Here is a 15,216-nt window from a genome sequence, read left to right as displayed (position 1 = left end):
TGCTGAATCAATGGTGAGGAAAATCAAACTAGAACAGAGAGAAATACTTCCTAATATTGCAGTGTGCCTTGCTGCTGGTCGTTTTCCAGAACCATGGCACGTTGTTATTTTCCTTTCTGAATGCATTATTTCTGCCATAAACTTAAGTGTACTTTATGGGTCCAGTCCTTAACTTCTACCCACAAGCTCTCAACCTGTCCATGGCTGTTTCTTAGAGGCAGCTCTACGCAATCTATCGATTTCTTAACATAGAGGAAAGCACCCCTGCCCCTCCTTTCATGACCATCTCTTGTGAAAACCTTGTAGCCCTCTATTCCAGTGTTCCAATTGTGTGATGCATCCTTCCACATTTCCATGATAGCAGTTATAATTTTCTAAATATGGTAATAGTTTTCTAATCACGCAGTAGCTTCAAACTCCTTCTCACTTCCCATGCTGCGTGCGTTGGTGTGGAGGCGCTTCAGCTGGGCTTTCAGCTGCATCACCTGTTTAGAGAAGCCCTTCATAATTGCTTTGGGACAACTCACAGGTATATTTACCTGTTGCTTCCTAACATGTCAGTGTTCCCTGGTTCTTTTCTGTCAGTTCAAGGCACATCCTCTTCCCCTTCTGAATCTATTTTTAAGTCTTGCTATAATAAGAGCTTGCTGCCCAGAACACTTTTACCCCCTGTCAGGTGCATCCCATCTGGTGTCTCAAAAGTGCATCTGAGACTGTAGAAGCCCAAACCTGAGTGTGGCACCAGCCATACACCCCACCGTTCACCCAGTCTGTTTGTCTTCTTCTTGGGTTCTGTTCTCCATCTGGCAGGTTAGAGATTTACATGTATGTGCTCCTGATCCCTGCAACATCTTTCTAAGGGATATAAATCCCTTATGATGTTTTTGTGTCTCCTTGTTGCAGCTGCACTCAACCACACTCAAAAGAGTAGGAATGGGTGGTAGTGCTCTGGCTTTACCTGACTTGGTAGCTCCTTGGAATAGTTTGCTCAGTTTCTCTTACCATGTTCTACCTAGATAACTTGGTCTCCGTCAACTACTGAGTTTGCCTTGTGGAGATTGTCTGCTAAGTGGCTGGAAAACTCACATTAAAAAAAAAAAAAAAAAGTATTTGAAGGTTATTAGCTATAAGCTTTATTGCTTTATTTCCGGCCATTATCTACCCCTTCCAGTCCATTTATGTACTTAAACAAAGTATGCTGTTATAAGAGGATGTGATAGAATAACTTAAAGCATCTTGTTTTTAAGAAACAATGTGTCATATACAAAAATAGAAGTGGATTATATGGTTTTTTTTTTTCAGACATCTATCTCCTAATGCAACGTATAGTAGTATAGAATCATTACTTGCAACCAGAGTTAAGTACACTAAATAAGCTAAATTTTCTAGAGAGGATGAGAACTTTCTGGGCATCTTTTTCACCAAAGAAAGCATTTAAACATATTTAAAGAAAAATAAATGCTTTGTATTATTGTTACCAAATTTCTTATCTATGTTGAATGTAAGTATGTCTCACGCTTTGCAATGGCAGTAGGGTCTGCAAAATGAAGTACATAAGACATGGAGCTGAATTCTTAATGTTTTTCACTTTTTAGTACCTACCTTTCCTTATACATACCTAATACGTTGTTCATATTGACTACAGCATTTCCTTGGCCGTTTCCCTTGCCCCCTTCTGGCTGTTCAGAGATTTTGTGTATTCCATAAAAATAGCTGAAGTGATTTGCAAAATCCCAGCAGGGTTGTAGTAAAATGTATGGAAGAGGGGTGGGGGAACAAACCAAAGCCCTTCAAAACAAACAAGCAAAAGATCCTTGGGTAAGTGTTGGAGGCCATAAGCAGATTGGTGATGTTTAGTAATTTTGTCTTGTATTTTCCTTCATTAAAAGGTTAACAGTGACTGTTACACAAGGGCATTACTCTTCACGTAAAGAGCATTTGATTTGTTTCATCCTTAGTAAAAATAGTTTGTTCTTCCCATTACTGAAGTCTTTCACTGAGCAATCCAACTGACTTTGCGTGTTTTAAGCTCCACCTTACCTCTAGCAAAATGTCATCTCAGCATCTCATCTACCTCCTGCTTTATTTTGTTTTCAGCTGGAGACCTGATCCTACTTACCATACCCTCCTGCTATGTAGAAACTACTTGTGTGAACCCTTGATAGTGTTCTGAAAAAAAAGGCTAACGAGTAATAGTTGAAATGGAAAAAAATATAATTAATGGTTCCATATTAATAAATTATTCAAAGCATGTTATGAGATTGTATAGTTTAACAGATTTTAGTCTTTTTAATCACTTATAAATTTTGAAAATCACCTCCTCTCCCGCCTTAGGAATGCAGAAACCGCTTTAAAGTTATTTCTTTTGAAGCTGTGTTGCCTTAGCATTTTCCTTCTTTGGTCTCAGAAACGCCACTAGATGGCGGGAGAGCAGCAATTTCTACTGGTGACGGCTATTCAGGAAAAAAGTTTACAATGAAAGAAAATGGTATTTAGGCATTTCAGTCTGCAACAAAGTAACCCTAAACAAAAGTACTATAAATAATGTGCCCCAAATTCTTGTTGTTTACCTTGTAGTAGTAATTTTCTTAGATTTCTGGTGTGCTTCTCCTTTTTAATCTTCTTTTCTACATTAATATATCAAAAAAGGCATATACCTAATTCCAGGGCTTCTGAAGCAATTGTCTAGGAATATTCAAAAAAAACATGTAGAAATATTTTTGGGTTTCTGAAAGCAGAAAATTAGCTAAGTGGGTTTTATTTTTTTATTCCAGAGTCTTTAATCAGATCACTCTTCTAAAAAGTACACATAGAGTAATGCCCCCAAGGCCATAGGAGTCACAGAGCTTTCATCTGAACTTCTCTTCTGGTAACATATTTTTTAAATGTAGGTCTTTTGCTGTATTTGCTAATCCTAGCCCTATGTCACAAGGTGTTAGGTATGACTGCACAAACATACTGGGGCCTCTTGTAGGAGTGATATGGAAAAGTAAACCTTAACTTCACGCTTTTTCTTCTTGATCATGGTACTGCTATATGCATAGTTTTTTGTTTGTTTGTTTGTTTTTCCTGTATGACAACATGAATACTGCTGTCTGGGCCATATCTCACTGAAATGACTGAAATGTCTCCTAGAGAACTGAAAGCTACCTAAGCTCAGACTGCTTTGACATGGCCTCTTTTGCCATTCTAGAATTGCAGAAATCGTGTGGTGTATGGACCCGTGTTTGACTGTGGTGTAGCTGAGGCATTTTCCTAATGGTTTGTAGGAGCTGCGTGCTCCTCTGTCTTGATCATACGGCATAAAATGACCACAACCTGTCAAGAGATCTTCCCCAGATACAGGTCAATAGCAGTCAGTTCTTTTCACAAGTCATGTTGTAGACTAACAAGTCATGTTTTCTTTTTCTTTTCCTTCTGTTAATTCCCTGCAGAGTTTGCTGTGCCATCTCCTTTCTTCTTCTAAGTGGGAAAGTAATGAAGCCGAAACCAGTACATTCATATCGGCTCTTGGCTACACATCAGCAGATTATTACTGTCACTTAGTTGAAAATGTAAGTGTTTTGTGCAATTGAGATTTTGTTTATAATAAATCACCAGTTTATAAGCACATACATGGAGTTGTCATTGTTATAAGGAACATGAACTGAACTTTGTTTATCTTTTCTTACCTCCGTTACTTTTACAGCCTTTTAAGGGTGAAAATGAGGTGGGAGATCTTTGGACAGAAGAGAATATTTTGATTAAAACATAGAAGTTGTAATAGAGGTTGACAATTTTTTGTGTGTCTTTGTAACAAAAATGCCTGTCCTATCATTCAGTTTTCCCTGTGAAGATTAAGTTATATATATTATTTTGTGTGCAAGAACATGACTTTTTAAGTGTTTCTTTGACTTCATTTAAAATGGTAGATATGCCTTGAATCCTAAGGAAAGTGTATTTGTGTTCAATATATTAAAAAATAGGAGTAATATTTCATAATACATTGACTTAAATCAGACAAAACATCTAGAATGATTGCTTTTCTGAAAGTTTTACCTCGATTCTTGGCAGAGCTAAAATAGCTTGTTAGTTTTCAAATGTAGAAGGTAAATAACATGATCAAAAACATTTTGAACAGTTTACTCAGTGATCTGGACAACTTTAATTTGGCCCGAATGAGTTAAAAAATAGAACTGAGTTAATAGGGGAAGTTACTAATTTCATAGAACATCAGCCATACAGAGAACCATGTGACTGTTTCTTTGCAGTATATGTATTTTATTTTATTTTACTTTACTTTTACTTTACGTTACTTTACTTTATTTTATTTTATTTTATTTTACAGATTGTCTCCTCATTAGTAACAGAACTCAGAGGAAATCAATTTAATGGACTTACTGTTCAAGGGAGGTAGGTGTTACCTAGATATTATTTTGATATGTTTTAGTATTGATCAGTACAGTGCAGTGAGGACCTTTTTGCAGTCTTGGAAATGCAAGTACTTAGGCTTCAGTTGATAAGTTTTGGTTATGCATGTTTCATGTGTGGACAAGCTTGCTAAGCTGTGCTTCATGTTACCTGATAATCACTGTGTTTACTGCTGTATACCTTCTTACAGCCAAACTTAACTGGCAGTTACTGAAACAAAACAAAACAAAACAACACTTTTTTTCCAAGGTATTTTTTTTCCTTGTGTAGTGGTTTTATATAGAAGTGTTACTATGCACTTGCTATTAATGAGAAAATTTTCCATGCTCATTTAAATAAGCTCCCTCATTTTCCTTCTAATAATAGTTCCTTGATCTGGTACCAAATAGTGCTGTGGCAATACTGTGTGTTTCACAAACAAATATCTTAAATGTACCCAAGCACATAGTATCTCCACCCTTTAACTGCTTCCATGTCCTGATTTTCTAAGGAAGAAAGTCTGGAAAAGTGGGTGTGTGGGAAATTGTGATGTGCTGTAGGCAGATCTCCAATCTAGATTATCAGGAGATGCTAATACTCATTTTGCAATGTCGTGTAGTGTGTTTGTACATGTCTGGATGTAGTCAGTGTGAATAATCACCTTCTTCATCCATACTACGTAAAAAAAAAAAAAAGGCAAAAAAACCCATTTGCCTGTTATAACTATTTTCAAAATGATTGTGCCTTTCTACTGGCCTTGAAACATCAATCATGATCTTTTCTAAAAGTTATTATTCTCAAAGTGTTTTGGTAGACCTTTTTGATTATATGCAAATTAAATGTATTTCAGCTAGAAAAAAAAAAAGCAAAAACAAGAATAGGTATTCTAAATATAACCTATATACTTAGAATGTGTCTGTTCCTTTAAATGTGTGATCTTTGCATAAAATGTGTGATCTGTGCATATCCTGTTCTTCAGAGTCAAAGCTGCTGACACGGATGAAATGATTTTTATTACCTATATAATGCCACATAGCCAGTAAATTCACAGGGAAGAGGAGATTGATTGAAAGATCCTCACAGCGTTGTGATGCCTTCTGTTTCTCTTGCATAGTTTGGCTGTTTTTCTCCTTTCCCTCTTGTACCTAGATGTATGTGTAAAAAAGTATAAATGATCATGTAGACAGATTAGTAAGGAGCACCACAAAGCTTTGTTGAATGTAGAAAACAAATACGTTTTATAATATAGGGTGAAGCAGACTGAGCTGAAAAGCTATTGAGACTGTTGAGAAGAGGAATATCTAGTTTCTACCAGGAAAAAAGGAAAAGTTTGAACTTCAAGTGGATTTGGAGTATAGAAATGACAATATGGCTGTCTATTTAATTTACAGAGACAAATCATAGAACCATAGAATGGTTTGGCTTGGAAAGGACCTTAAAGATCATCTAATTCCAACTCCCCAGATAGGGCTTGCAGTTGGAGGTGTACATTATTTTCATTTCTGTGTTCAGTGATGCTCACAACAACGTGGACAATATCTGTGGAAATTCATTGCACACAGTGAAATGCACGCACTGCACCGTGTTCTCCAAGAACATATTTTAAAGATTATGTAAAAGAAGAAAAAAATGCCTTTGCAGGGTTTTTCTTCCAGAGTTAAAAGTAACAGTAAAGTAAGCAGCTAACATTTGCTAATCCTGGATGAGGAATTAGATTTTTTTTTTGTAAAGGAAACTGATTCAAAAAAAGAGTCTAAGGCCTGCGAACTTAGCATGTGTAGCCTGGAAAATACTACTGCAGAATAAATATTAGCCTAATAATTACCATTCCTACATAATCACTTCTCATAGCAAAACTGCATCTCAAAGTATTTCAGTGAAAAACCTTAAATATATGTTTGATTGGGTACTTAATCAGAAATCTGAGTCTTTGAAAAGGTGTCATGTTTTATTTCTCTCACTGTGGATATCATTATGGTTCTGTGTCTACAAATCATAGCATTTTGTCACAACATATGCCAGTGACCTTTTTTAGGCAACGTATTTTGGGATCAGCTTCCATGTTTCAAAATATGTTTATATGTGACATTTTTATTCTTAGTCTTGTGGCAAGCTAAATCGCTATCTTTAGTCATTTCTAAGAGTGCAGTTTTAGCAAGCAGGTCAAGTGAGTGGTTCGTACATAGATTGAAATTCATTACATATTTCTTTAAGTGTAAGACAAACAGTTTTTGCCCGAATGCTTGAAATCAGCAGGATTTGTAGTGTTTGGTTTATAGCAGTTCTCTCTGTTGAGAGGAGAGAGGTCAAGGAAACAGGAGGTGTTAAAAGCAGATAGGTTGTCTCTTGTGAGAATCTAACAAATGTACATGGGAGCTGTGAAACTGTAGGCTTCTTTACCTGTCCTTTGCTGTTTTCTGGGAAGGGCAAAGTATTTCCTGCTAGGAAGGCAGTAATTACTGAGTGAACATAACTAGCTGCACTTCAGAATTGGGTTGATATCCCTCATGTGGTATTCTTTCTGCACTAAAATATCACACTTCTGTCAGACAATATGCAATAGGCAATGCGGAATGGTAAGTCAACAGTTATTCCAATAAATATATTTTTTTTTCTGCAGTCAGGTATTCATCTCTTGTGTTTAATCTTCTGGAATTAATTTCGTTTTTCTTACCTTGTTGGTTTAGAAATTTAAATTTTGACTTTTCTTTTCTGTATTTATTTTTCCTCAGTGTTCCAGCCAGTCGTGTGAATGCTGTGTCCCTTTTCTGTCTCCCTCTTATTACTTTGCCTGATATAACTCCACTGCTGGAAACTCTTCTTCTTTACCATGGAGGCTCATCAAAAGAAATCCTGAGCTCACAGTTCTTGGGGGCTGTGAATGATGCCTTTCTAAAGTAAGTAGCTGTATGATTTAAAGTAAGGTCCATATGATCTTTCTGCTTTCTGTGATAAAGATTAATTCAATTAAATGTCTTTTCTTTAAATTTGTATGCTGAATGCACTCTACATCTTCTGTATTATAATAAGATACTTTATTTGCACTTGAATGGCAGAGCTCAGGTTGTCAGCCAAAGCAGAATTTTAGTGCTGATTTACAATTTGTGGCATAACAGCTTTAGATACTATGACTTTATCCCACCTTTTCTCTAAATGAAAGGTAAAAGTTTTAGGATTTTAAGAAGCTGGTGAACGATATGATTGCTTTTAATAGAAATGTTATCCACTTTTCATCTAGGTGTATCAGCATGCATAACTTGACATTTTCAGAGCCATCTTTACTTTTCAATGCATGAGATAAATTCTTGTTTAAGTGGTTCCATATTTCTGTATCTATTTTTTTTTTTTCTGTGAAAATGATTCTCAAGATTTTCAGTTCCGCTGATTTTCAGCAGATTATTTTTAATGAGGCTTATAGAAGCAATTTGTGAAATACAGTTTTGCTTGTTTTGCTGCCACTAAAGCCACTGTTTTGATAAAATCAATCTATGGATGAAAGCCAGCTGAGAGAATCTGAACATCAGCAAGACTGGCTGTGCCAGGGAAGAAAAGAGTTTGATTTATTCAAGTTGTAACTGAGAAAGATGGTTCCTAATTTTGTTTTGTGACAAAGTTGTTATGTACCTGTGTCAACAGACAATTTCAGTCACCTTTGGCCAGCTAGGAAATTCCACCCAATCCTGACAGATGACAGCTTATCTTTGATTTAGGAGTCTCTGGCATCTCGTGTTTGAATTGCCTGTGAAATGACTTTCTCTGAACTCCTTCTGAAGCTGCCAGACTTGAAGTAGCAGGATGTTACAACATATTTATGAGATAACATAGGATGCAGTTGCAAGAATATCAGATCTGTGCACTGCTCATTTCTCTTGACTTACTCTAGGACTGTCATTATTTTCAGAGGATTTGGTGATCTTGGTGTGGGACAAATAAAAGATCACCTAATGCTAGAGAAATATAAATCAAAGCTTTAAAAATAAAAAGGCAAATAAAAACGTAAAACACAAACAACAACAACAAAAAAACATAATCAAGTTGCAAATATGTATTACAGATTTTTTTTTTTTTGATACTAGAAAGGATCCTTTGTGAATCCTTTACTACAATTATCCATTTCTCTTCTTTTTTAATCAAAGTTTTAATTGCTTCCCCTTACCCAAGAGCATTATTTCTGAGATTTTTTAGCATTATATACATCATTGCTCCTCTGAGGATTCCAGCAAAAATCAGTAATCCATAGAAAAAGCGCAGGTACTTGTTTGTGCACATGCTCCTGAAAGTCGAGGAAAACAGGAGGAAAAGGAATGTGAAGGTCTGCAGTGAAAGGTGCAAAGTCTGTAGTGAAAGATGAGTCCCAAAGAAGGGTGAGCTGCCTTTCAGTCGTCCTTTTTGCATGGCTTCAGAATGACTGTGGTCTACAAGCAGTAATGCAGAGCAAGTACACAGTTTCAGCATGGATAATTTATACTAATGACAGTGAGCCAATAGGCAGTCGATCGTGACATGCTTTTGCCACTTCATAAAGTGAATCTGAATCCTTTAGATGGTTGTAAGAGGTCCTTCTGATTAAAATAAACATTGCTTAATCTTTGAGCTACTTGTTTATCACAGTGAGCAAAAATAATTCAGTTCATGTGTCTTTTTGACAAAGTGACTCATACAGGCCCCTTGACAAAAGTATTTGGTTTCACTGAGAGAAGATGTAGGCTCACAAGTCATTTGCATGGTACACTCTTGGCTTGCTACTGAAGATCTTGTTATCTTAAGATGAATGTACTTGTATTTTTTTCCACTTTAATAATTTAATTCTGTTCCCTAACTCTGTCATTGCATTCTGGACACAGTTTTCTTTCTGAACATGGGTGAAGCCTGCTCCAAGAAACAGGGTCAGTAAATGCTAGGAAGAAAACTGTGGCTCATGGTGCTCCCAGAACTTAGCGGTGTCCCACTGAGACTGAAATTTCAGTCGCAGAAAGATAATGACTACAGTTTGCTTCTTATATGGTTTTTAACTCTTGGAGCTCTAATACATCTAAGAACACCTTCTTAGATTTCTTTTCTTGGCATAATGTTTACAATACCTACCGTGTTACTGCAAAAATAAAGAAAATAAGAGGATTGTGGAAAAATATCTCTCATCATTCATAATTTATTCTGATGTGCATATGTGCTTTAATAGTGATACTATATTAATTATATATCATCCCAAAACTGGACAGTACTTAAAAAATTTGAAATTCTAAGGTTATATTTCTTCCTGTCTACAGAAGTACAATTTTAAAGTAAGCTATTTAATGGACTTGAATGAAAAAACAGCTTTTCAATAGAAATAAAAATTTCAAAGGCTGATACTTAAGCAAGGGCATGATAAAAAACATTAAAAAATCAGAACCTAAAATGGCGTTAAATCTTCTTGCTAATATTCTTTTCTTTTTTATCAGTAGCTTCAGTCTGCGTGTATTCTTCTGTCTAATTATTTTTAATCTTAACTGCAAGACATGTATTTCTTGTTATTTAGGTTTTGTTTTGTTTTTAAGTTTTTGATCTGAAATAATAATAATTGCTGCAAAAATGTTCCAGGATGTTTTGTACTGCAATACCTGTTCTTCTTGGGTGGTTACTGTAAAAGGTTTTGATGTGTGCCAGCACATTGTGGTGCTGTCTCAAAATAAACTATGCCTTCTGTTTCCTAGTGATATAACGCTATACTTCAGCTGAGCTATAGCTGAAAGCTTTAGGTGAAGAGAGATTTCTCTTCTGAAGCATTTATCTGACAGGAGCATTGGCTCCTGTTAGTGTTGTTAGGGTCAAGAATTATCTGCCTCTGCCTAGTTCTTTTTGATTTTTTCCTTATTACTGTGCGAAGACAGGTAATGCTTTGACGCAGCCAGTAGTAAAATTGTACAGGACCTTTGTGCTTACCTGCCAGCTGCTGATACTCTCTGCGCAGACAGATCTACAGGAAACTGTCTGGGCATGAAAATGAGTGGGTATAGAGTCTAACCTTTCTCTGGGGCTAAGCAAATACCAGTCTCAAGCCCTCTAGTTACATTTGCTGGGGTCTGATATAACCAGGTTTTTAGATTTTAAAGATGTGTAGGAAAGTATCATTTTTAGGTGATGACGATTCCTTATTATTCTTTACCACTATTTTTTTTTTATACTGAATAGAGTACTGCAAACAAGATTTTCTCTTTTGCTGCAGGAGATCAACCTGCAGCAAAAAAGAAAAAGTAAAAGTTACATTTTTGCATGTCTTCCATTTTTTCAAGGAAAAAACACTATTTTTTTCCTCTAACCCAGGAAGAAAATCTCCCTGTCAGAATCAGCTGTCCTCAGTCTCTGGCTTCGTCACTTACCAAGCCTTGAAAATGCTACATTACATGTTTTAGACCAGCTGGTTTCCATTCAGATGAATTCACTGGAAGAAGTGGCTTCTGTCATAAAAGATTCATTTCTGGTATGTACAATGTTGTAGTACATTTGATACTGCTCTTTCAGGCTTAGGAAGTGATGGTTTTCAAATATGTCAGCATCTTTGAGGGAAACGGGGCTGTCATGTGGCAATAACTTTGGCATTGCTGAAAGCAAATCTCGAGTGATAAATTTCACTAATTTTTTAATTTTTTTATAATTAATTGACTGAAGGCAAAAAAGAAGTTTCATCCTGTGATGAAAAACAGATGAAGAAATTGAGATTCCTGTTGGTAGGAGTGCTGCATACCTGCCTCTGTCTTTAAAAATTATCCCCTTTTGCCAGGGAGGATTTGAATCTGTTTTCACCTCAGTCTCTGTGCCCATTGAAGTTTAGCAGTTTAGACTGCTAAAGTTGAAATGCCTCGTAGTTTACTATTATTATGGACTGCTTAGTTACTTGGTTTTGTTTGAAAACTTGAATAAAATTCTTAATACATAACATTTCTTAAACTGTGATTATGATCTATTTTAAAATGCACCAAAAATCTTTCCTGTTAGAAAACATAGTGACTCTGTACCTCTTACAAAATAATGAGCTAGTTAGCAATGCTATATGCAAACTGGTTACTTAAAGTGTGAGAAAACATATGTACTACACACTTAAATTACATATTTCTTAAGATAGATAGCACTCAAAAATGGTACATCACATCTTATTTTCCACCTATGAAAGATTAAGTATTTTAGATAGGAAGTCTAAAGTTTTAAAAATTCTTCTGTTTTAATTGAATCTGCAAATTTCTATTTTAGGGGGTCTTTATAGTACTTGCAAATCTCATAAATGCTTGGCATCAACAGCATATTGTGCATCATCTGGGATTCTAGGTATCCCAGAAAGCAAAGCTTATACACAAGGCCTGTACATAGTTTTATGTATCAGATACACTATGCATTGAATGCAGTACATGGTAGCACACATGGCTGAGAAGAAAAGTCTAAGTTAAGATGTAGCAGGAAGTAAAATGTTTGTTTTAATTATTGGTTTATAGATGTTTGTTAATGACTTTCATGCCTACATTGTTTTATCACATCCTGATACCTCAAAGTAACGGAACCTTACTGTGCCAGCACACTTAAATTATTCTTCTTTGTCTCAGCTCCAAAGACTTGATATGTTAAAAAAAAGACATTCACGAAGGGGAAGGACCAGAGCAGCAGCTTTGAATGCTGGTTTAGAGAGGACATCCTGTGGACAAGGAGTGGAATGAAGGCAGGCATAAAGATGAGAGCATTTGGAAGATGGATGTAGTTTATTGGTAGGAGTTGACAGAAGAGAGAGGATGTATAAAAGGGAGATGGTTTAGGAATTAAAAACAATGGGATTACAATCTTCAGAATTATAGAGGGAAAAGATTGGATCTAGAAACTGTGGTCTACAATATCTAACGATATACGGCTTGTACCTGGTACTGTAAGGATAGTTGTGTGGTGTCAGATCAGTCAGCACCTTGAATCCAACAGCCTGCCTGAAAGGCATTTGAATATTTATTTAGGAGTATGGGTATGCATGTTTTGACAGTTGGATGAAGGCATTTATTGGATGTGACCTCTTTGCTTTATGGGTATAGTAATAAAAAAGTGGAAACGTGAGTCGCCAATTGATAGGTTTAGACATTTCTTCTATTTGAAAGAAGACCTACAGAGTACAAATAGGCAGGTATATGTTGGTGTTTTGATTATAGTATATGATAAGAAAGAAAAATCGTTAAGCTATTTTGTAATTGCATTATCAAGGCCATTTATCTAAACAAAATATTTTGAAACAGCAACCAAACTATACATAAACCTCATAGTGACCTACAGTACCCCGTGGTTAAAAAATACTATACTTCTATTGTAATAGCAACTTGATATGAAATACTCATATTTGAATTCCAAGTGTAATTATAGTGTGATGGTCCACTAACTTGTAGTCTTATGTGGTATGCTGTTAGGTTTGTGGGTTTTTGGTCTAAACTGGAATTAATATTGGAAATTCTATGGTTATTGAAAAGTAACAAAAACAAGTGAAGTGACCATCACAAATTGTTTTTTGGCTTCTTCAGAATTTGGTGGGTGGATAGATGTCTTCCTTGCTGAAGTAATGTTGAATATTTTGTGTGTGAATAAACAACTAAAATTTAAGTAAAAACACATCAGAATGTTATACTTTACTAGAGATATATGCATATATATACACTAATTTTAAGCCCATTTTTGTAAAGAAGTATGCAAACAAATCAATGTCAATTATAATTTGTATTCTGTTCTTAGATAGCTTTCCAAAGAAGTTTTATTTCATTCAAAGATATAAGAAAACCCTACTATATTGCAATAGGTTGAGAAGGCTTAATATTTGTCATCTTCTAATGTGCTTGCCAAACCACTCTCCATCATATTTGAAAAGGCATGGCAGTCAGGCAAAGTCACTGGTGAATGGCAAAAGGAAAAAAGTATTTTTCCTATTTTGCTCCTTTTAAAAATGGCAAATGGCTCTGTTTTTGTTTGATTTCTGTTTTGTTTTGTTTTGCTTTTTTTTGAAGCTCCACATCTCACACTCTTGAAAATATGTAATCATGATATTACACATGCAATTACATTTCCCTGCATTTGGATCTTTTCAGCTTAGCACATGTTGTGCTATATGGAATGTGCTTGTTTGAAAAGTGATTGAACAATCTGCCAGTAGACAAGATGTTAGTTTTTCTGAGCTTTCTCTAAAAAATATCGTGTAATTGCAGACAAGATTATTCAAATATAAAATCTCTCATTTGGGGGGGAGGGAAGAAAAAAGAAAAAAAAGAGAATAATGTTAAAACCCAGAAACCCTGTGAGAAACCCTCCCAAACTTGAGAATCTCTCCCAAGCTCCAGAATTGCTCTAGTATGCCATGCTACACCAAAGGCACATCTTCCATCTTCAGATAGCCTTGAAGACTTTGGTGCTATGGATACTATTCTTATTTTGAGTATTTTCAAATGAATTGGATACAGTCTATTATCAAAATCTTGTGAAATTAGGTAACTTTTTTTTTTTTCTTTTTTTTTCTTTTTTTTTTCCTTAATGAATAGGTGGTATTGTAGATTGGTGCTGTGGGTGAGGAAGAGGTGGAAAGACTTTCAGTATTGAAAATTTATTTTGGTCTTTTGCAAAAGAGCCATGGTTTTATCTTTATATGTGGGGGAACGTACTGGTGGACCCTTTCTAGTTTGTACTCAACATGTCTTAGGCAAAAGGGGGTTTGTATGTTAAAGGTGGGTAGTGTATCTGAAGGCATCAGAGAAATTGCTGAATTCAACCATTTAACCCACAGGACTGGTAAACATAGCTTTAACTCTCCACTGTTTCCATACAGTGGCTGAGATTGGAAAGGAGGTCTGGAGGTTGTCTAGTCCAGGTTTTCTTTAAAAGAAAAAAATAAGTCTTGTTTGCTTGTTTGTCACATCCAGACAGTTTTTTTTTTTTTTCTTTTTTCTTTTTCCTCCCTCTAACTGTGGAATTTTGGAGACCAGCCCTGCAACAAGCTGAATGCTGTTTTTCATACATCAAAGCAACCAACTGTAAATACTCATGAACGCTAGATGGCATACGTTCAATAGGACAAACCTAGCTACAGCCATGTGACAAAGTGTGGTAAAACACAAAAATAAGGTTCTACCTAGTATTTCCAATATGCAAAGACAACTGTGAGGGAAAACAAAACAAAACAAAGCAAAACAAAACAAAAACTGTCCTTTTAAGAGCTTTTCTAGGCAGTTTGTCTTAAAGGTTGTCTTTTTGTTTTCTGAGGTTGTCATGTAGGATAAAGTCCTCCTTCTGCCTGTGTGTAATTAAAAAGCAAAAAGAAAAATCGCATTTACTGGATACTTTTTAGCTTGAAACAGATGCAAAAAAGTTTTCGTTGGAATGGTGCTTCAGACACTTAGAGCTGTTAAAATAAATGCCATGTGTACTCCTTCCATGCGTCTTGAAGTATGTAATATGCAATTAACCAGACATGCATCATTCCATATTCCTGAGTAATTATGTTCTCATCAAATCTTCAGGTGCTAATTTCAGGACAAAACAACACCACCAACAAAAACAAACAAACAACAACAACAACAACAACAAACCACGAGTTTATTTTATGTTTGTTTTACTTTTACTTAAGCTAATGCACTTTGGAGACCATGTAAATAGGAGTATAATATTACTGCTTTATAAAAGCCTACATAAATCTTAGAATTTAAGAACATGGGATTAGCAAGTAGTGTGTTTACCCATGCATGCTTAATATAATTTTTTTAAAATAGTCTTTTATGTGGTAGAACCACAAATATAAAAAGCTTCACTAATTAAAAATAAAAAATAAAAATAGTTGATGCACTG

At 35.5% G+C, this 15,216-nt stretch overlaps 1 protein-coding gene across 8 annotated transcripts in view; it reads left to right on the top strand.

Annotated features, from left to right (window-relative positions):
• FANCC (FA complementation group C) overlaps nucleotides 1–15,216 on the top strand; it is an 81,236-nt gene that overhangs the window by 46,807 nt on the left and 19,213 nt on the right. For all 8 annotated transcript variants that reach the window (XM_038171191.2, XM_038171189.2, XM_038171187.2 and 5 more), the window contains 4 exons: nucleotides 3,435–3,554; nucleotides 4,328–4,392; nucleotides 7,122–7,286; nucleotides 10,693–10,849. In XM_038171191.2, the coding sequence (XP_038027119.1) occupies nucleotides 3,435–3,554; nucleotides 4,328–4,392; nucleotides 7,122–7,286; nucleotides 10,693–10,849 (507 nt within the window). The remainder of the gene's footprint in view (nucleotides 1–3,434; nucleotides 3,555–4,327; nucleotides 4,393–7,121; nucleotides 7,287–10,692; nucleotides 10,850–15,216) is intronic.

This window comes from Anas platyrhynchos, chromosome Z, assembly GCF_047663525.1.
Source record: "Anas platyrhynchos isolate ZD024472 breed Pekin duck chromosome Z, IASCAAS_PekinDuck_T2T, whole genome shotgun sequence".
Lineage (NCBI taxonomy): Eukaryota > Metazoa > Chordata > Aves > Anseriformes > Anatidae > Anas > Anas platyrhynchos.
Note: the sequence above shows the minus strand (reverse complement) of the source record. Positions and strands in the feature narration are given on the sequence as shown.